The sequence below is a fragment of the Pteropus medius genome, unplaced genomic scaffold, assembly GCF_902729225.1.
Source record: "Pteropus medius unplaced genomic scaffold, Ma_sr-lr_union100, whole genome shotgun sequence".
Lineage (NCBI taxonomy): Eukaryota > Metazoa > Chordata > Mammalia > Chiroptera > Pteropodidae > Pteropus > Pteropus medius.
This window is the reverse complement of record NW_024352837.1, coordinates 358712-380134: the sequence shown is the minus strand read 5'-3', so window position 1 is coordinate 380134 and position 21423 is coordinate 358712. Positions and strand designations below refer to the sequence as shown.

The following is a 21423-nucleotide window of genomic DNA, read 5'->3' as shown; positions in this document are numbered from 1 at the left end:
CGCAGCCCCGCCCCCGCCCCCACCCCCTCCGACTGTCCGGCTGGGGTGGAGCGTCCCCACAGCTGAGGATAAGGTAGTAACTGCCAGAGAGACACAGAGAGGGAGATTTCAGCTTCCGCACGCCCCCCTGCCAGGAACCCGAGGTCGGCTCCTGCCTTCTCCCTACCCAGCCTGAGCCGACTCAGGTCTCCTGCCCTCTTCCCAGCGCCATTTCTCTGTGTCTCTGTCACAGTGACAGCAATCACTGCCATCGCAGTAAGAGCAGCTTTCACCCACTGAGCCTGTGCCCTGTGCCCAGTGTGTGCTAGCACTCCATGCACCCTGTCCTGGACCTCACCCCCCAACACATACTCTACTCCTTTCATATGGACAAGAACTGGGGACAAAGCGCTATGGCTCCCTCTAGGGGCCAGGTGGGAGGCTGCGGCTGCGCATGCACAGCGATGGGCTCAGGAATTGGCAGGGTGAGAGGTCTCAGAGCCTACTCAGGCCTGACAGCCAGAGCAGCAATTCCTGGCTCTGTCACGTCCCAGCTGCGCCCTTGGAGGGGCTTCAGTTTCCTCATCTGGAAAATGAGGATCATAACAGAACTCGCCTCATGAAATACGCATGAGGATTAAATGAGTCAATATTCTTTATAAAGTGTTTAAACAGTGCCAGGCACACCATTACTGCTTTATAAACCTCCACTTCTTAACCTGGAGAGGGGCGATATGGTGTTGGTTTTACATTATTCTTACATATGGTGTTAAACACGCTCCATCCCGGGAAGGGAGAAAAGAGGGCTTTGTACAAAAGAATGTGTGTGTGTGTGTGCGTGTGCGTGTCACACTTGTATGTACATATGCATGTATGTCACCTCTGAATGTATTATGTTCTCAATAATCTTATAAAAACTGAGGCCTAGAAAAGTAAGTTACTTCTGGAGTTCGCGGTTTACAAATACCAGGAACACAACCTAAGTCCATCATCGCCTCTCGGCACCTCCACACTCTTCTCATGGGAAACGGTGGAAAAGATGAAAGCGAGCGGCTCTGGCCAGGAGGGGTGAGGCGGCCCTTTCCCCTGTGCCTCCCCCGCCCGGCCCTGTACCCCCCGGCTCAGTCTTGAGGCGCACGGGTAACCCGAGCCACTTGAGACATTCGGGCTGAGGCCTGCACTGTGTTCTCCACCCCGACCCCCCACCATCTTCTGCTCTCCCGGACCTGTTGTGCTCAGACTGCTGGAGGCTTGGGACAGCGGCAAGGTCCCGGCACCCCCTTGGGGTGTGACCTGGGGAGAGAGGAGAGAAGGCATGGTTGGACCCCCGTGCTGCTCCCTGTGGGTATGACCCCCAGGACAGGTGAGGGGGACTCTGGGTGCAAGACTCTGTTTATATTGTGCCAGGTGCTTTCCACTACATCCTTCTTCACATGCGCCCTAGGTGATCCTCAGCCACCAGCAGGAGCGAGTACTTCCCAATCGAGGGGCTCCCCTCTCTGACATTATCTAGTTGCAGGTCCGAAGTGTGAGTGTGAGGTGGGGGGAGGAGAATGAGGAAAAGCTGTGTGTCTGTGTGAGAGCGTTGGGATGTCAAATGGTTTGATTTTCTGGGAACGTCCACCAGCCTCCTCCTTCGCTTCCCTGCCTTCAGTCTTATCCTCCCATCAGCGCCAGAAAACCTCACTCTAATGTGACTCTGTCTCTCCCTGGCTCAAAATTCCCCCTTAGCTCCTCACTGCACAAGTTCAAGTTCAAACTCCTCAGCATGTAATTTGAGTATCTGTCCCCAGCCCGCCCCGCCCCCGCACTCATTCATATACATTCTGGCTCCAGCCGCACTGAACTGTATGGAGTTCCTCAAATAGGGCTTGACACGCTCTGGCTTCTAGGCCTGGTGCACCCCGGTCCCTTCGCCTGTCCTTATGTAGCTAGCTAACTTTTGTCCTTTATGACTCAGCTTAGATGGTGCCTCCTTCCTCCACATCTTGGCCGCGGTGGGGGTGGGGTGGGGAGGGCTCCTCTGGGCCCCTGGTTCCTCTCTATAGTGTCACAGCCCTTTCCACACTAGACAGAACAAAGGGATGTCCTGGTGTGTCTGAGCCTGAGCGGGTCTGTGTGGCCGTGGACCTGAGTGCACACCCAAGGGTGTCATGATGTCCCTGCCTGTGTCTGTGGCTGTGAACCTGTGTGTGGAGGGTGCCTACATCCCTACCCAGTATCCATCCCTGTGTGACTACATCCTGTGACAACTCTGTTTGGCTATGTTGGTGTGTTTGTGGGTGCCTGTATCCCTGACATAAGGCCATGGTTCCCTGTTAACTGTGTCCTTGTGTGACAATGCTCCACCCATGTGACAACCTGTCTCCAAGGGTGACTCTCTCTGCCTCTGTTCTAGGCACTGTGGACAAACAGGTAGATCGTGCCTCACACAAGGTGCCTGTTGAGGGGAGAGGGAGGTGACGAAACTCTGCTCCCACCCCTGGAAGGGCTCTGGTACCAGATGGGGGCTGTAGCTGGCGGGCTTCCCGGGGCTGGGAAGCATGGGGGCCGCGCTGCAGGGGTTGATGCGTTTCTCCTTCTGGCGCCGGTTGCAGAACCAGACGCGGATCACTTCCTTCTCCATGTGCAGCTGCTCTGCGATCAGCAGGATCTCCTCTGAGGTAGGCTTCTGGTTCTGCGGGCACAAGGCTGGTTAGCTGGGCCCCCTCGCCACGTCCATCCTCCGAGCCCGGGGGCGGGGCGGCGGAAGGAGGGCTCACCGCTAGAAAACTCTTCTCTAAGGCGAAGCGGACGTTTGTCTCAATGCTGGTCCTCTTCTTGCGTCTCCGGCCGGGGAGCCCGTCGAAACCCAGATTGGGGCTGCTCAGCTGGTTGGGGCTGGGCAGGCTGGAGTCCACAGACATAGTCTCTGTGCCCAAGAGGAGACGGGGGCATGAGAGGGCACCTCCCGTGGCCCGCCACCCGCCGTCTGCCCGGGAGCCCCAGCCCAGTCCCACCTGCGTCATTGAGCCACTTCTCCAGGAGGGGCTTGAGTTTGCACATGTTCTTGAAGCTCAGATTGAGGGCCTCGAAGCGGGAGATGGTCGTCTGGCTGAAGTCGTTGCCGTAGAGCTTGCCCATGGCCAGGCCGACGTCACCCTGGGCCAGGGAGCGGGGGAGAGGGCGGCGGTCAGGGTGGGACCTTTGGGTTCTGGCTCGCCCCGCCCACTAGCCAGCTCTGTCCTCTCCAGAGCTGGGTCTTCCCACACCCCTCCGTCCCCCCTACACCCCTCCGTCCTCCACCCTTTCCGCTGCTGGCCCCAGACCTGCGTGAAGCCCAGCTTGATACGGCGCTGCTTGAAGGTGCGGGCGAACTGCTCCAGCTCTTCCAGGTCGCTGGGCTCCTCGGGGTGGGATGGTGGCTCCAAGCATTTGGGGGGCTGCGGGTGCGAGAGGTGCGGGTCGGGCAGCGTGGGGCGGGTCACGGCCTGGTGGGGCGGGCAGGTGGGCAGGATGCAGGACGCAGGACCAGGATGGGGCTCAGCAATGGCTGAGCAGCCCACTCTCCCTCCCTTCCTGCCGCCCAGCCTCTTCCTGGAGACTCCGCCTGCCCTCAGGAGGCCCCAGTCAGTCCCCATCAAGATTACTCTGCCGCCCTACGTGGGGCCTCTCACTACTGGGATTCTGCACATTCCCTTCCAGCCTGCGCGCTTCCAGAAGGAGCCCCGGCCTCCTGCACCAAGGGCTCTTTCTCTGGAGCTAGGGGCCACGGCTGAATCCTCCTCTCCGGTGAGATCAAGGGCTGACACCACTACCGAAATTGCTGGGTGACTCTGGCAAGCCTCTCAACCTCCCTGGGCCTCAGTTTCCCCCTCTGCAGGATAGAAACAATCACACCCACTCTGCCCACCCCGTGGGATTGTCGGAGAACTTGGTTAAAAATGGTAGGTTGCAAATAAAGTAAAAGTATTTCAAAATAATAGATGAGAAGGGCGACTGGGGGGATTTACAAAGAAGAAACAGCTCTCTCTGGAATGCTTCATTTCCCTAAAAATAAAAGACCTGAAATAGGTGGCGGATGCAGGGATGCTAGCCACGCTGGTCCCTGATTCATCATCCAAAACCATGGGGCCAGAAGCTTTTGGAATTCAGAAATTTTTCAGATTTTGGAAAGCCTACAGGGGGCATATATGATAGATGATTTGACACCCCCACCACCACCACCAGGGTCGAGGCATCACCCCGTAAATGAACAAACATTAAAAGCTCTCAGCGAAGTCCAAATCACACAAGGGGGATAAAGAAAAGTCACACGCTGCCTCCTATCAGACCAAGGCAGCTTTTGCAGCCAGGTGACTTCTGGTGCCCACAGTAAAAGAACTTGAGTTTCCGGGCATTTTTGGATTTCAGAATTGCAGCTAAGCCCTCCATTAGTCTCTCAACTTCTCAGGTTTTCTAAATAGTTCATATACATTTTGAAAGGGCTGTTAAAAAACATAGGTAGGAGGGATCTTTGAAATCCATAAAGGATTGTGAAAGATTATTCTGAAAAGTCTAGAAGCCAGGCAGCAAACCTAGAGGGGCCATGGGGGCCAGGCTGAGGCGCCCTGGAGAGCTCACACCTTGCCAGAGGGATCCCTGCTCCAGCCAGCAGCCAGCTGCCCATTGCCACCAAGCCATGTGGATGCAGATCCGGCTTTGCCAGAGCTTCTGGTTTGTCAAGAGAAATTGGGAATTTGGCGTTTTCTGGGAATTTTGTTGTCAACGAATTCAATTTTTAAAATACCGTTTGGGCTGAATAAAACACATCTGTCCCCGCCCCCGCCCCCCGTCCTGTTTGCAGTATCTGGCCTGGGAAGAAGGTGTGAATCAGGACCCAGCAGAACCCTCCTTGGAGAGCCTTCCCTTTGGAGTCCCAGAGGAGACCCAAGGCACTCAAACCTAACGACTTTCGACCCCCAAAATATCTTCTGTTTGTGCACAGGTGCCTTTTGGGGTAGTGGGGTCAGACCCAAATCTTCCATCACATTCTCAAAGGCATCCACGTGCCTGAAAGGGTTAAGAACCGCTGGTCTAGCTGACTCCCCTGGTTCTACAGAGGAAGAAGCTCATCCAGAGTGGCCTGCCTGAGGTTCCACAGCAAACTAGTGACAGGGCAGAGCTGGGCCTCAGGTCTCCAGACTCCTCTCCTGCCCCCTGCGGCTGTGAGGTGGGCCAAATGAAGAGGAGACGCCCCAACCCCGACTCCACCCTTCTCCAGCCAGCCTTCCGCAGGCCCTGCTGACAATCCAGCATGGCATACTCGGTGGACACTCACCTGTGTGGGCAGCCCGGCCCGGGGCTGGGAGGTCAGAAGAGCTCCCTGGGTTTGCTGAGGTAGCTGGAATAGATTTGGCGTCGGTAGCAGGCCTGGGGAGACAATGGGGAACACGCGGGGTGAGGGGGAGGGGGAGTTCTGTAGTGGCAGCCGGGAGGCCATCAGGATGGGACCTTACCTGGCTGACTCTGCTGGGCCTGTGGCAGCAGGAACTGAGCAGGTGGCTGGAGGTGGTGACCCGGCACAAGCACCAGCTGCTGGAGCTGGAGGAGCTGCTGTATGTCCTGCCAGGAGGGGGGATGGACAGAAAGACAGCCTGAGTCCCTCTGCCTCACCTAAGCCCCGGGGGGTGCTGCACAGGTGGCCTGGCACTGGGTAGTGAGGGACGGAGCACCTGTTTCTGGACGGCATTCCTGAGCTAAGGGCGCCCGGAGGCTTCTGGAGCGTCCTACCCGGGCTGTCCAAGAGGGCTCACTCTTTATTTACCTCTTCTTTCTTGATGAAATATTTGCCTTGTCTTACATTCCCACGGAACAAATAGAATTGTTTAAAAATGTAAATCCGACCAAGTCTTCCCTCTTTGTAAAACACTCCCAAGGCAAACGCTATCATGTCCCGAATGAGCTCTGAGGTGCTCCAGCCCACAGCGAGTGAGCGAGGGGACTGTGCAAGCATTTTGGGAAACTCTATGGCAATGTAATGGGCTGAACTGTGTTCCCCGCAGAAAGGATATGTTGGAATCCCCACCCCGGGCCCCCACAGTGTGACCTGACTTGAAGACAGGATCTTTGCAGATGATCAAGTTAAAATGAGGGCACGGGGTTGGGGGGGTGGGGGTTGGCTAATCCACCATGACTGGTATCCGTACAAAAAGGGGAAATTTGGACACAGACACGCACAGAGGGAAGACGAAGTGAAGAGACACGGGAGGAGCAGGCCGTCACAAGCCAAGGAGAGATCTGGAACAGATCCTTCCCTCTCGCTCAGCCCTCAGGAGGACCAGCCCTGCCAAAGCCTTGATTTTGGACTTGTAGCCTCCAGAACTATGAGATAATAAATTTCTGTCATTTAAGACACCCAATCTCTGGTTCTTCATTATGGCAGCTCTAGCAAATGAATACAAGCACTATTTACTAAAGCTGATCCCACACCTGGGTAAGCTGCCACGAGTGTGTGTGTATGTTCACCAACAGACATGGGCTAGCGTGTTCACGGCAGAACCATTTACAATAGCCAAAACTTGAAGAGAGCCCGAGCACCCATAAACAAGTGAATGGGTAGATAAATAATAAATTGTGATTCATGGAATGCTCTAGTGAACAGTCTACAATCTACAATGACGCAGAGCAGTATAAACTTCCCAAACGTAATGATAAGTGAATGAAGTTGGTCATGATAGAGAACATCCTGTTTGCTACCTTTTATGTTCCATTTGCACGTTAGAAGTTGGGAGGTAGAGACTAGAAGGGATTCCAGGGGGCTACCAGACTTAGTTTCTAGATCTGGGGGCCAGTTAAATGGGCATGCTCAGTTTGTGAGTGAGTATCACATACTTAGGATTTGTGCACTTTTTGGTGTTTCTCATGCTTCAATGAAAAGATTTTTAAAAAGGGGAAATGAGACAGGGAAAGAAAAAATCCAGCCCCTCCACCAAAAAAGTAGGAGTATAGAGGAAAAAGGATTGGCAAAATGTTGCTATCTATTGAGCTGGGTGAAGATACATACAGTTCCTTATATGGTTCTCTTTATTTCTAAGTCTGAACATTTCTCTCTCTCTCTCTCTCTCTCTCTCTCCCCCCAGTTCCCCCCACCATGGTCTCTTATAGCCCAAACCACTACAATTTAACTCCTCACCTGGCTTCTAAGATCCCTTGTACTGAGGCCTTTGTTAGTCTTCCTGACCACGACTTCCTACCTCGGGGCCTTTACACATGCTGTTCGCTCTGCCAGGCAGTTCTAGTTCTTACACTCCTGCCTGGGCCCTCCTTGTCACTCAGGTCCTAGCACAAAGTCATCTCTTTAGAGATGCCCTCCTTGACCACCTACCTAATCCAAACCAGCCCGCCACGACACCTCCCTCTGTCACCTCTATTTCGCCTCCTTCATAAGACTTATCACTACCAAAAGGTATCTCTCTCTGTTTACTCTTCAGTGGTGTGTCTCCCTCATGGTACGTCAGCTCCACGACAGCGTGATCAAGACTGTTTGGTCACCGCTGTAATCTCGGCACGTAGAACAGCATCTGGCCCCCAAAAAGTGTTCCACATATATTTATCGAATGAACTAAGACTGATGCGTCATAATTAGCAACTTTTATGTAGAGTTGCAAGTTATATTAATTACAGTTACAATATTTGCTTTCTTCTGGGGAATTGGTGCGAGAGATGACACATGCCCCTCAATCCCTGTCAATGCTATTAATTATTCCAGAAACCGATTTAATGTCCCAGGAAGTGTACCACTGGGGGGAATATAAGCAACGTGACACAAAGAGCTCGGTTCTCTAATACATGAAGAGCAATTCAAAATCAATAAGAAAAAAACCTAATGACCCAAGAGTAAACTGGCCAACAGATAGATCTGGCAACCGTCCAGCAAAGGAAATACAAACAGCTCTGAATGAAAAAATGTTCAGATTCACTCACAATAAGAAAAACACAGCTATAACCGCACTGAGATAATATTTTTACCTATCAGATCGACAAAGATAACACGCCATGTTAGAGTGAATGGGGAAACATCCTTGCACATTGCCGGTGACAGGCTAATTTGGTGACGTCTATCAAAATTACAAATACACACACCTTCTGACTCAGCCATTCCACTCCTAGGAATTTATCTTAGGGATATACCTACACTTGCATGAAATAACCTCTCTAGAAGGAGACTCCCAGCAGCAAGCAGTGTTTTAGCGGAAGAGTGAAAACAAGCTGAGTGTGTGGCAGGAGAGGGCAGGAGAGGGCAGGAGAGGGCATTCGGGTGGATCTTCATGATGGGATATTATGTAGTCATGAAAAACAAGGATGCTCTTTGTGTCCCCATATGGAACAACCTCCAAGATGGCCTGAATGGAAAGCTCAAGAGGCAGAACAATAGGATGATGTGCTACTGTTTGTGTTTTGAAAAAATTCTACCTAAGTATCTGCTTGGGTATGTATGGATTAGACCTCGAAAACCATACCAGAAACTGGCAACACCATAAGCCCTCCATACCTCTTGAATTTTGAACATTTACCTAGTCCAAACAAAGAAATAAATATCCAGGTGTTCCACACCCACCCACCCAGGTGAACAGTTACTTCTGCCCAGCATCCCTGCTTTTTCAACCACTGGTCTTGTGACATTTCAAGGCTGTTCCACGTCTACCTGCAAAGTCCTCTGCTTTCTCCACGTGCTTTGGAAAGTGGACAGAATACCCGACGCTCCTGGCCTCTCACTCCTCTCAGTCTTGCTGTTAGTCATCTAAGAATGCAGCTTAAGGGGTTTAAAGCCCTAAGCCTCTGTCCTGGAAAACCATGTCCAATCTGACTTCCCCTTCACGACCCCTACCCACCTGCCAATAAAACTTGTATGGCCACCTCCCATCCACACGTGGACCAATCCTGAAGTGAGTGAAGCTTGGGTTTCAGGACAACCTCTCACCACTTACAAGGGACCCTTCAAAGACTCCATGACTAATTTGGTCTCATAATTTTGTTTTCTTTTTCTCTAAAAGGCCCTGCAAATTGTATAAACCTCAGGCCCCACAAAACTACCTGCCTTGCTTCATGCTGCATATCTCACAATGCATTGCCTTTGCTTACATATATTTTTCCTCTGCTGAATAAAATTCTAAAAGGCAGAGGCCAAGTCTCATTCTTCTTGCATCGCTAACACTTATTAGGGCCTGGTGAGCCCCATTCGACGCCCACTGAATCAAGTAAGACCAGAAATAAAGTCTCATTACTAATATTTTTCTGATTTCCTGTAACCCTTAGCTTGTTGATTAAAATATTTGTTAATGCCTATCTTCTCTGAGCTTGACACTCAGTGAAAATTACCCTTTCTTCCCAAAAGCCTAAAAGACAGGTGTCTGCAGATTTCTTTCTAAATCAGCAGGGAGTGGAAAAGGACGGAGATGATGAATCCCAATTTGCAGTGGGGTCTCATGGCGAGGAGTCCAAATAAAAACTTAACCACAGTCCCATCCACCATTACTCAGACGGGAGATTTGGGGGTCAGCCTTGGTTCCCTCTTCCCCTTTCTCTCTCTCATCCGTTTAATCCATCTGCAAGTCTCACTCGAAGTTCCAAGCTTTTTTGCACCCTGAATTCTTTGGTGTCTCACAATATCTACTGCGCCGTCTCAGAATTAAAAAATGCATAAAATAAAATATATAGGATTGCTAGTGAAATCAATTATATTGAAATATAGCCATCAAATGTATTTTGAATTGTGATAATAGTAATCTATGGGCTTTAATTAGTGCATTATTATTTAAGATCAAGCAATAGGTCTGATGACTACTGTAACCTCAAAGCAATGATGAGTGAAAATGATATTTTGAGAGGCCCGCAACAACTCTATAGAATATGGAGAGAGCTGTGCATTCTATTAATGACAAGGTCCAAGTGCCGCTGATGGTCTGTTGCCTGTACTCATGATAGCAGGAAATACATTGTTTTTGGTTAAAGGACAGTAATAATTGAGATGTAATTGTTTTCCCATCCGAGTTCATGGGCCCCCCTGAGTTCTGTCCACAGATCCCTCGAGGGGTGGTCTGTGAAATCCAGGCTCTTGTTCTAAAGTATTAATTGAACCAGAAAGCCTCCACGGGGTTTCATCATAGTGTCACACACTCCGACTCCCTGTGTGGCCCTGCATGACCCCTGCTTGCTGCTCCTTCCTCACCGCCCACGACCCTCTCACTCTCTAACTCTGCTCCAGCCATACTGGTCTCCTTCCTGCGACTAAACCCAGGAAGAAGTCTCCGCTCAGGGCCTTTGCATGTGTTGTTGCTTTGCACCTTCCTCGCCTTCTGGATCTACACATGACCAGCCCCTCCCCGTCACTCAAATCCCTATCAGATGCCCCCTCCTCAGACAGGCCTCCCCCGGCCACCCACTCTGACAAGGAACCTTCCGCTTCCTAGTCCATTATGTTCTTTTCCTTCCTTCATAGCAATCGTTGGCTTCCCATCTGTCTCCCCAACAAGAGTGGGTGCCAGCTCCATGAGGGCACAGACTAGTATGCCTTATTCTTCACTGTATCCCCTACGTAGAAAGGTGCCTGGATATGGGGGCTGTGTACTAAATGTTTGCTGACTAAAGAAATTGAAGAATGAAAAAGAAGATTCTGGGTGAACAACGAGCTGGCTTGGGACCAGGGTTAGCCAGTAGGAGGCCCCATTTCTCCACAATCTAGAGGCAGCGTGCAATCTAAAGCCACTTGGGGGCGCATTACCACCGAGTCAGATGGTAGAGAAGTTAGAGAAAGGGCAGAGATGCCAGCAGGGAGAAGGACCCCTGCCAGGATATTTAGTGCATCACCTGCCCAGTCCCTAACCCGTGAGAAAGACTAGCACAGAGGGCTAGCACACACAGTAGAAGTTGAGAAGGAACAGACCCATCCAGCTCACTGCTGCTTTGCGATCACCTCCCACTCCCCCACCCCCATACAGGCATCTAAATGGCGATCAATGAATTTTCAATGAATGAATGAGATAAAACGCTGGTGGTGTTTCAGGGCCCACTGTGCTTTGCTGCAGTTGGGATCTTGGCCACAGATCGGGGCAGAAAGCCTGAGACACATGGTTTAGATGACATCCGGGCGACCTGGAGTATAACTGTCCACTTTCCCATCTGGCTTGGTTTCACCCGGTGCGGGTGAAAGCTGTGAGAAGCAGCTAGAGGATGCCTAGACCCCGAGAGGTCACTGCCCGGCCCAGGTGCAGCGCCTCACCCAGACACGGGGTGCACCGCCTACTCCCCCATCACTGGTCTCCACACTGGCTCTGGCACCCACTGTGATGGAAATGGTGTCAGTCATGTGCGTTGACACCCACTGGTCATCCCTGATCTGGCAAATTACGACCAGTTCTGGACACCTGTTCTAACACATGGACAACCTAGAGTTAAGGGAGGACAGAAAGGGATGGGGCCTGGGGCCACGTAAATTATATTGTGATTGATTGTGTTCAAAATGAAGACAGGCTTGTGTCAGTCTGCCTAGCGGTAGAATGGGCTGCCTGGGGAGGTACTGAGTACCTATCCTGGGGGTCACCAGGTGAAACTGCACCCCCACCTACCCAGAATGGTGCAGAGGGAGTTCCCATGCTGGGTGGGAGTGTAGATGAGACGGGTGCAGGGGTTCCTTCCAGCTGAGACCCTTGGGGGCTTGCTCTCAGCCTTTCTGCCTGCTTCTTGCTGTGTGACTTGAGGGAAAGCCAACTCTGTCTGGGCCTTGGCCTCCTTTCCTATATAGGGTGACGGTGTCCTGGAAGACCCAGACTCTGGAGACGGCCAGAAATCTGACTCCATTGCTCACGCATTGTGGCACCATTGGACCTGACTCTCTGAACGCCTCAATTTCCTCAGGTGACACCTCAATAATTCTGACCTCAAGGGGCTGTTAAAGGAATTAAATGAGACAACATGGACAGAATGTTTAGCCTGAGCCCTGTCCACTTACGTGGCCCTCCCTAAATGGTAGCCATTATTACTGAGTCATTTCTCTCTCAGGGCCTCAGTTTTCTCATCTATGGAATGGGGGCAATAACGTCTAATTCTGCAGTGGGTGGAGAAGCCTGAGTAATATCCGCAAAGCATTTTGGAAAACACAACATACTCCCCCAACACGAGCATTTGTCACTGCACCCTCACATCACCCCCCTTCACATCACCCCACTTAACCATGAGCTCTCGAGGGCGGGAGGCCCCGTCTGACTATCGATTCCAGTCTCCTCTTGACAATTCACCACTTCCAGTTCCCGCCCCGACTCTGCTGGGCTCCAGCCTCATGTATCTGTCTGTCTATCTGATGCTTCCCCTTGGATGATCAATACACTCTTCCCACCACTGTCCAAAGCGAGACTCCTGGTCCCCCGGCCCAGCCCTTCAACATACCCTGTTCCTCCCTGTCTCCCCCATCCCGGAAACGACCTCGACACCCCCCAGATGCTAAAACCTGTCCTAGGCATCACTCTACACCTATCCGATCCATACAAAATAGCATCGCAGACCCCTTCCGTCACTCCCATCTACCCCCGGACACCTGCAAGGACTTCCCACTGGGCTCCTCACGTCTACTTCTGTCCCCCACAATCCGTTGTCCCCATAGCAGCTGGAGGGAGCTTTGTCAGGGGTCACTCGGGTCATGCCACCCGCCTGTTTAAAACCCTCAACAGCGTCCCATCACACTTACACATTCCAAACTCCTTGACTGGGCCCACAGGGCCCCGCAAAACCTGGTCCTGCCCGCCGCCCCTCACCTCTTCTCGCTTCCCACTCATTCGCCCTGCCCCAGCCACACCACCTTCCTCTGGGCCCTGAACAAGTCAAGCTGGTTGCTACCTCAGGACCTTGGCACTTGCTGTTGCCTTCTCCTCCGCTCTCCCGCTGGCTTCTTCATGACTGACTCACTCAGACATCGGTTCTCAAAGGCCACCTTCTCAGTGAAACTTTTCCTGGCCACTCAAAGGCGGCTTCCTCCCTCAACAGCACCACCCAGTTTCATTTTCTTCATTACATTTATTCTAAAACTGTCCTGTTTTCCTGGTTTGATTATTTGTTTACTGTCTGTTTCCCCACGAGAACATACGGTCCTCAAGGGCAGCCACCACTGCCTTGTTCGCAGCTGTTCTCTCGGGCCCGTGAGTGGGTGCCTGGCATACGCGCGGTGCTCAGGAAATGCTAGCTGAATGAAAAAATGATATGGGTTTTCCAGTCACTCCATTAGGGGAAGCTCTAAAAGTGCGGTGGGGGGGAGGGTGGGCAGTGTAGACAGAGGTGGCTTGTCTCTAGTGTGGGCTCTTCTATGCACCCTTGTCCCCCAGAGGTTAGCTCTGCCACATGGAGCCCAGGAAGTCCTTGAGATTGGGACAGAACACCACAGAACAGAGATCTATTCAACAGGGAGAAAGGCCACTTACATGTGCACTGCATGTTACACCCATGCTACCTTGTGCTGAAATTCCAGGAGAGACAAGTTACAGCAGATACCAACCCAGGCACTGTGGGATGACCAGCACGCCTCAGCCTGGCTCCTGGACTCCTGGGCCTGTGGGTTTATTGACAACACACCTCCAGGTGGGTGGTTTGCTGGCCTGGCACCCACTGCCCCTTCTTCAAGCAATAGGACCCATCTCTTCCTTTTGGGGACTTGCCCTCGCCCACTCTCAGGTCATGTGGTCCAGGTGGGGCTAACTCCACCTTCTTAGGGGTCCAACTCAAACCTGGCCAGTGGGTGTGTTTTATCTCCCTGGGCAGGGTGGCTGCACGTCTAGAAGTTCTGGCACTGTTTTGGCCAACTCCAGAACAAGAAGGGAGACAGATCCGTGGGGTTGGGTCTGACGTTCTGTCCTAGGCCTTTTCAGCAACCTGAGCCAAAGATTCTCTTTTCTTTTCAGCCTCCTGGAGAGGGGCTGTGGCCCGGCTGACGCTCTCTCCCAGCTTATCCTTCACCGCCTTCCAACGCTGGCTCCCACCCCGCAACTCCCTGAGCCCACCCTGCTCTCTCATCTCCAATTCCCCATTCCCACTGTCTGAAACCCTGTCTCCAGCTTGTCCACCTGGGAAACTCGTATTTATCCCACCTCGATTCAGATACCGCCTCCTCCCAGAAGCCTTCCCTGACGCCCTCGGACAGGAACAATCCATTGTCCCCACAGCAGCTGGAGGGAGCTTTGTCAGGGGTCACTCGGGTCATGCCGCCCGCCTGTTTAAAACCCTCAACCCTTTCTTTTCCCACTACATTCAGTAGGTTTCTCTGAGAAACCTTTATGTACTAGGTCCTACCAGCCAAAAGATTTTTGTCAAGCCCTATTTGCTGTGGTCATATTATGAAAATAGGGACTCTTTTCACTCCCCAAATACAAAATGATGTATAGAATTTAAATCAATGCCCACCCCTACCCCGGACTTTCTGAATGACCCTCCTGGAGAGATGTCTTCCCTACTCTTGATTGAAAAGATACCGCAACACATCCCTCATTGATTCAGTAAACACCCGTGCAGTCCCCTTGGTGGGAAGCATTGCGCTGAGTGCTGGACGTACAAATTATAAAACTATATGATAATCTTCCCTTTATCTGCAGTAACTAGGACAATGCAGGGGGGGCTCCTGTTTCACTGATATAACTTTGGAAGCTGGCATGACAGGGACAAAAGGGGGACTTTCCCTTTATACTGTCTATAATTTTAAAGCGATAAGGTTATAGGCGCTTTTGATTTTCTTAGTATTTTGCAAGTAAAATGTTTCTTAGTGGTTCGTTGGTGTCTTTTTCCCTATAAGACTGGGAGCTCTCAGGGGCAAGGATGGGTCTGAGTCACTCCAGGGCCCGACACACAGGAGGCTGGGAGATGTCTGTGAAGCGACAGCAGGACAGAGCTGAGCAGGCACGGAGAGCGGGATTGGTGGGCACGAGACACAGGCTGGGGAGAGGGGTCAAGCCCAGGGGCCAGGCTGGCTGTGGCTGCAGTGGGCAGCCAGGCCAAGAGGAACGTGGTCTCCGACGCAGCCTGCACATAGCATGGTGCCCAGCACATGGGTGGCTTGGGATATATGTTTGTCTGTCGGGGAAAGAGGTCACAGGGGACAGAACTCCCGAAAAACAAACTTGGCCCAGCTTCACACTTGAAGAGGACAGACAGCTGAGGGAAGCTGGGGTGGGAGGGGCAAGAGGAAAAGGCTTGGCAGTGAAGCGGTTCAGGAGACTTTGAGAATCAGGCCTGGCGGGATGGCAGGTGGCAGAGGGTGAGCCTGCTGCCACCAGGGTCCATGGGGAGCCTGGGGGTTGTGGTTCTAGGGGTGTATGAACACAAGGAGTATCTGCTGCTCACAGGAGATGATGGCTAGGCTGCCCCGTCCTTCCTCAGCAGATATATCCTCAGGCACGTTTGGACACAGCCCTGGGTGATCTGGGCCGTGGCAGAAGGTGAGACACGGGCTGCGGGCCCCCAGAGGAGAGAGGAGGCAGGAAATCAAACCAGCTGGAGGGAGGGATGTCATCGAAGACTCCACGCAGGTGTGGGCTCCCAAGCTGGGGCTAGAAGGATGAAGAAGAGCTGTCCGGGGAAAGGGAGGGCGCTGACTTCCGGGTAGAAAGGACAAGAGCAGGAACACTGAGATTCGGGACCTAGTAAGAAGCCCCGAGTCTTCGCATTGCTCCATGAAGAGCTGTGTGTGCTATGAGGAACACCCGCTGCTGGGGTCTCTAGTAGCCGGGGTGGGAGGGCAGGACACACGTCCCTCTGCTAAAAGCAGCAGTCCCAGTTGTGTGGTTGGAGCCCTGGACTCCCAGGTTGGCTCTGCCACTTGTGTTCACAATATGACCCAGGGGTGGCAAGTCCCTCAGAACCTTGGCTATGATTTGTGAGTTTAAGGCAGTCACAGTGTCTGGTACCAAGGCAGCACCCAACAGACTCTAGCTGTGGTTGCCATGGTGAGCCCAACATTGCGAGAAGTCATCACAGAGCCACAGGCACAGATGGCTCTGTGGGTTTCTGCAGAACCAGGCCTAGACGCAGGAAGCTCTAAGGAGGCAGATACTAGCTCAGTGTGAAGGACAGTCCCAAATGGGAGCACTGGTCAGTAATGGAGAGGCCCAGAGAGGCCCATCGGGAGCAGAACTCTGTCAAGGGAAGAACAGTCCCGTGGGAAGTAGAACTCTGTCAAGGGAAGAACAGTCCCGCGGGCGCTGGACAGCTCCCTGGCGTCACAGCATCCACCCAGGGGTTCGTTCTGTGGAAGCGGTGAAGAGAGAGAAAGCGATCTGCTGGCCAGTCCTTGTGGGAAATGCGCAGCTAAGGGAAACTGAACAGAGCTCCTTGCTGTAGGACTTCTCAGGACCTTCACCGCTTTGGAACACGGGCCACTGACTCAAATATTTATAGAAACCAGGCAGACAGCACAAATGGGTGATGTGAGCAGGTGTGGACAGGGTGGGCTGGAGAGAGCAGGCCCATCGGAAGGTCGGAAGGGAAAGCCTGCCCAGCTCCCACTGACTACCCTTACGGGCAATCTGTTGGCCACTGTCATAGATTGAACTATGTCCTGCCAAAAGGTATGTTGGAAGTCATAACCCCTGGTGCCTGTAAATATGACCTTATTTAGAAATAGGGTTTTTGCATATGTAATTGAGTTAAAATGAGGTCATCAGGGTGGGCCCTAATGCAAAGACTGGTGTCCCTGTAAGAAGGGGAAATTTGGACATGGGGAGAGACACGCAGAGAGAGAGGATGGTCATGTGATGATGGGGGCAGAGATTGGAGCCATTCATCTACAAGACATCGAGGATTTCCGGCACCCCTAGAAGCTAGAAGAGGCAAAGAGGGATTCTCCCCTAGAGCCTTCGGAGAGAGCACAACCCTGCTGGTGCATCAATTTTGGACTTCTGGTCTGAGACGATAAATGTCTGTTGTTTTAAGCCATCTACTTTGTGAGATTTTGTCACGGTGGCCCTAGGAAACTCATACAGCCACTAATTCAGGATTTGATGTAGACCAGAAGTCTCCAGAATGGGGAGAGAGGATGCAGTGTTTCCAACTCAGAGCTCGCAGGCCCCATTTCTAGAAGAGCGACTTGCTGGCTGAGCCAGGGGACACGATGTGGGGCACTAACTCTGACTGTCCGCCTTTCGGTTTGCACCCACGCAAATACCATTCACGGGGTAACTCCTGGTTTCCTCAGCTGTAAACTGAGGATAATGTGTCAACCTCCCAGGTGGCTGTGAACCCTCAGCCAGATGCATAGAAAGCGCTTAGCCGGGCACTCTGTCTTATGGAGGATGTCCTCCCTCTGAGCCTCGCTTCGGCCCTCTGTGAGATGGGGGCAGCATCTCCTAAGGCTTCCTAGGGTCACTGGGAACCGCTTGGCACACGGCAGGTGGTGGGAACAGTCAGCACAGACCAGTCAGCCCATGCTTGCTCCTGTGGGCCTTCCGCAGGACGCCTGTGCTCCAGGCTGCCCTTACCTGTGCTGTGAGCTGGATGGGCTGGGACAGGGTGAGCTGTGGGGTCCCAGGGGGCTGGCTGGCAGGCTGTGGCGGTGGCAGGTCACCTCCCCCAGAGGAGGCTGGGGGCTGCGAGGTGGAGGAGGAGGCAGAGGAGGAGGAAGAGGAGGTGGAGGAGGAGGAGGAGGCGGCGGTGGCGGCGGCGGCGGCGGCGGCCAGGAGCTGGGCCTGCGCTTGCTGCAGGAGGAGCTGCTGCTGAGCTGGCATCAGCGCTGTGAGCTGCGGGGCGGGCAGGGGCAGCGGGGGTGTGGGGGGCGTGGAGAGGAGCGGAGAAGGCAGAAAGGGGTTAGTGCCTGAGCCAAAGAGATTGGGAGCAAGTCTTCCAGGAGGCAGAGGAGGGTCAGAGGCAGGCAGGAGAGAGTGGCTGTGGCCCTGGATGGACACTCGGGCCACCGGTCCTGTGTTGGATGGAAGCGGCCAGACTGTGCCGGCGTCCCTGTCTTCCCCAAGTACTTACCCCGGCGAGCTGGCTGCCCGTCAGCATGAGCTGGGCCTGGGGCAGATGTGGCTGAGCCGGCTGGGGGGGCGGGGGTGCTGCTGGGGCTGAGTCGCCACTGGGGTCTTCAGCCTTGATCTGAGGGGGAGAGAGGCAGGGTCCGGGACCCCAGAATGTTAAGTGGAGGCCAGAGAGAATGCCCACCTGCGAACCAAAGAGAGGGCACGAGTGTGGCAACGGCAGCCTTGGGCCGGCACAGGGGGAGTGGATGGGGAGACAGAATCCAGACCCTGCGGTGACCGGCTGAGGGCCTCAGGCCACCCCGCTGGTCTCGGCTTCCTCATCAGTCAGATGGGCTACCACATGCCCTGCACCAAACTCCTGACAGGAGAAGGCCGCCTTTGGAGAACACTTCCCCCCTCTCGGGAGTCAGTTTCCCCATCTGTAAAATGGGAAATGCTGCATGAGGCCCTGGGGCCTCAAACAGGGGGCTGGGTGCAACAGCCCTCACCCGCTTCAGCCAGACAGGCGTCTTTTGTTCATCCAATAGAGTAAGACTTTATTGCAAGAAAGGATCTTAGAAAGGAGTTTTCTTTTTTTTTTTTTTTTTAAACCCACTGCTTTAGAACATGGGTCGTGAGTTCAAATGCAGACGGAAACAGGCAGGCAGCACAAACGGGTGACACGGCAGAGGTGGACGGGTGGGCTGGAGGGAGTGTGTCCACCCACCTCCCCGAGGGACAGGCTTGCGCAGCTCCTGCCGCCATTTCAAAATCTGAAGCAAAACTGCTGGCGGGACAAGCAAAATACATCCGCAAGCCTGAGGTGGCCCGAGTGCTGCTAGCTGTCTGCCTGCACCCCCTAAGGCCCCTGAGCCCCTCCCTGTCTCTGTGAGATGCGGCTGCATCTCATAGCAGATACACAGGGCAGACCCGCACAGAGCAGCCGTGCCCTCCTCCCTTCCTAGAGAAGAAGCCAGACAACGGTGGGCTTGGCTCGCCTGTGGGGTCTGTTGGTAAAGGACACATGTGAGCGGCAGGGGCACTGCTTGATGAATCGCACACTCTAAGGCCGGGAGGGGACGTCTGGGATCATCCTTTGGCCCAATGTCCCAGCGCCATTTTGCAAAAGGAGATCCAGAGAGGGACAGCGACTTGTACAAGGTGACACGGCAGCTGGGCAGGGGTGTGGCATTTGTAGTACAGACTGAGACAGACAGACAGACAGAGGCCAGGGAAGGGCCACATGATAGAGAGCAAGTGGTATGCCCCTGAGTATGGGGTACAAATGTCAGACAGTTTAAGGGGTGTGGGGTACAGCATGAAACAACAGCGACTATTAGAAGCCGGGGCAGTGGCCGTCCCTGGCGGGGAACCAAGGGCTTTCTGGGAATCTAGTCGTATTCTGCTTCTTGATCTGGTGCCGATGACATGGCTATTTGGTTTGGGAAAATCCACTGAGGATCTACGTGTGGATCGTATTTTGATTAAAAGTTAAAAACAACAACACTGAGAGCCATGGCGAGAACACCATTCCTCCTTCAGAGCTCTCATTCTTCCTGGGTTTCTGAAGCAAGTCTCGGCTAGGAGCTGGCATGTCTCTGACACCTCCCGACACTGGCTAATCTCCCCCTTTGACGGAGGGAGAACAGGCCTCCAGCTTTGACCCTTCAGCAGGCAACAGTCTCTGGGTACATTTTAATAATCATTGTATTTATTTCCATGGCAAGTGATTCTGGTTTTCCATTCGTGAAATTTCCATTTAAAAAAACATTTATTTCAGCTGTTGAAAGAGCGAGCCAGTTCATGAGTTGGTAATTGTCAAAGCTGATTGATGGGTACCTGGGGGGTTATTTTTATTATACTCTTTTTTTCTACTTTTGAATCTGCTTCACATTTCCCATAATAAAATGTTTTTTAAAAATTGATCCAGTTAACAAAGTTAAGATGTAAATAATTGTACACGGTGGTGTGTTGACTTGTCTGAAAGCGTGATGGGAGCACGTGACTCCTCGCAGTTAGGGAAAGACTGACAGAGAAGTGACAGAGGGAATGGAAAGGCGAGGTCTGAGAGCGAAGACAGGACAGGCACGGATGGAGACTGGGCGTCAGAGGCAGCCGCCCTCTCTGCCCCGGGCTTTCCCTGGGAACCAGGGCCCAGGCCAGGGAAGGGGAGCAAGAACCCTTTGTTCCCTGGACCCCCTGGTTCCCCACCCCACCCCCGGAGAAGCAGGGCTGCTGTGGGGGGTGCCGGGAGAGGCTGCAAAGATTCAGTCGAGGAGGGAGGGGGTGGGAGAGATGGATGCTCTGAGGGCTGAGGCCAGAGCCGAACCTCAGATCAGAGGGAGGAGGTCAGAGCCGGAGACCTTCTCCCCTGGTCCCTGTCCACACACTTAAGACAAGACGTCTGCCCTCCAAGCGGCATCAGGGCGTACCAGCTGTGGAAGGGACTTCAGAGACCATCTCATCTGACTCCCCCCCTCCCCCACGTTAGAGAAGAGGAAACCGAGAAGCCCAGAGGGGAAAAGCGATTTTCCCATGGTCACAGAACAGCTCCCAGCCCTCTGCCACCTCCAGTCAGGGTCAGGAGTCCTGCCAGTGCTCCCTCTGCCCCTGCCCCCTGTGCTGCCTTCAGGCCTCTGGACCTGCCCCTACCAAGCTGAGGGTTGGAGTTCTGCGCCCCAGATAGCCCAGGAAGCCCAGAGGTGGCCAGCAGCAGGGCCCCGTCTGGATTTGGGATATGCTGTCTGGCCACTTCTGGCCTCCCCACTGTCCTCTCCTACATCATCTCCCAGCCCTGCAGCCATCCTCACCAGGTCTGCCTCCCCCTGACTCCAGCACCCCCTAATCCTCCACCCCTGAGCCTGTGTGTTGGGGGGCAGGGGTGGGGTAGGGCAGGCCCCTTCCCTGGGGGTGGGGTGGGTCAGGGAAGTTGGGATGGGGGTGGGGCCCTTGGCTTCCTGTTGTTCATGCCCTGGGGCTCTGGGGGGGATTTCCCTGGCCACCCCCACCCCCCAGGGAAGGGGAAGGAGCCTGGGTGAGTCACAGGCCTGGGGCGGGAGCCTAGGGTGAGAAGGGGCGGGAGGAGCCTTGTCACCAAGGTACCAGGGCTCAGTGCCCCCTCAGGCCCTGGGCCCAAGGCAGGGCTGCAGAACCCTGTCCCAAACGCAGCTGCCTCCCATCACAGGATTTCCCCCCTCCCCTGCCCTGGCTGTTCTGACAGGTACTTACCTTGGTGCTGGGGCCAGTTGGGGACACGGAGAACGGGGAGGTCTTATTCTGGGGGTTCTGCAAAGAGAAAGTTGGGGCGAGGATGGGAACAGTGAGATGAAGCAGCCTCTAACACCCCGTCCCTCCCCCACAGAGCTCTCTTCTGCTCCATTCTCTTCCCTCCCACTTCTCCCGCTCGTCCACTCCCTCCTGACCTGGTGGTTAGTGTCTGGTCCATTTCTTTCGGTGTCTGCAATGAGAGGGAAAAGGCGAGTTGTCACCAGCCACCCCC

The 21423-nt window shown here is 53.6% G+C and overlaps 1 protein-coding gene across 1 annotated transcript in view; it reads right to left on the bottom strand.

Moving 5' to 3' along the window:
* Positions 1-21388, bottom strand: part of POU2F2 (POU class 2 homeobox 2) — a gene marked incomplete at its 5' end in the record, with an annotated part of 22536 nt that extends 1148 nt beyond the window's left edge. The window contains 12 exon segments of the mRNA XM_039850001.1: positions 1-80; positions 1206-1272; positions 2480-2656; positions 2742-2890; positions 2979-3120; positions 3288-3449; positions 5279-5370; positions 5457-5562; positions 17448-17705; positions 17944-18060; positions 21153-21209; positions 21347-21388. Coding sequence (XP_039705935.1) covers positions 1-80; positions 1206-1272; positions 2480-2656; positions 2742-2890; positions 2979-3120; positions 3288-3449; positions 5279-5370; positions 5457-5562; positions 17448-17705; positions 17944-18060; positions 21153-21209; positions 21347-21388 — 1449 coding nt within the window.
* Between the last annotated feature and the right edge of the window lie 35 nt (positions 21389-21423).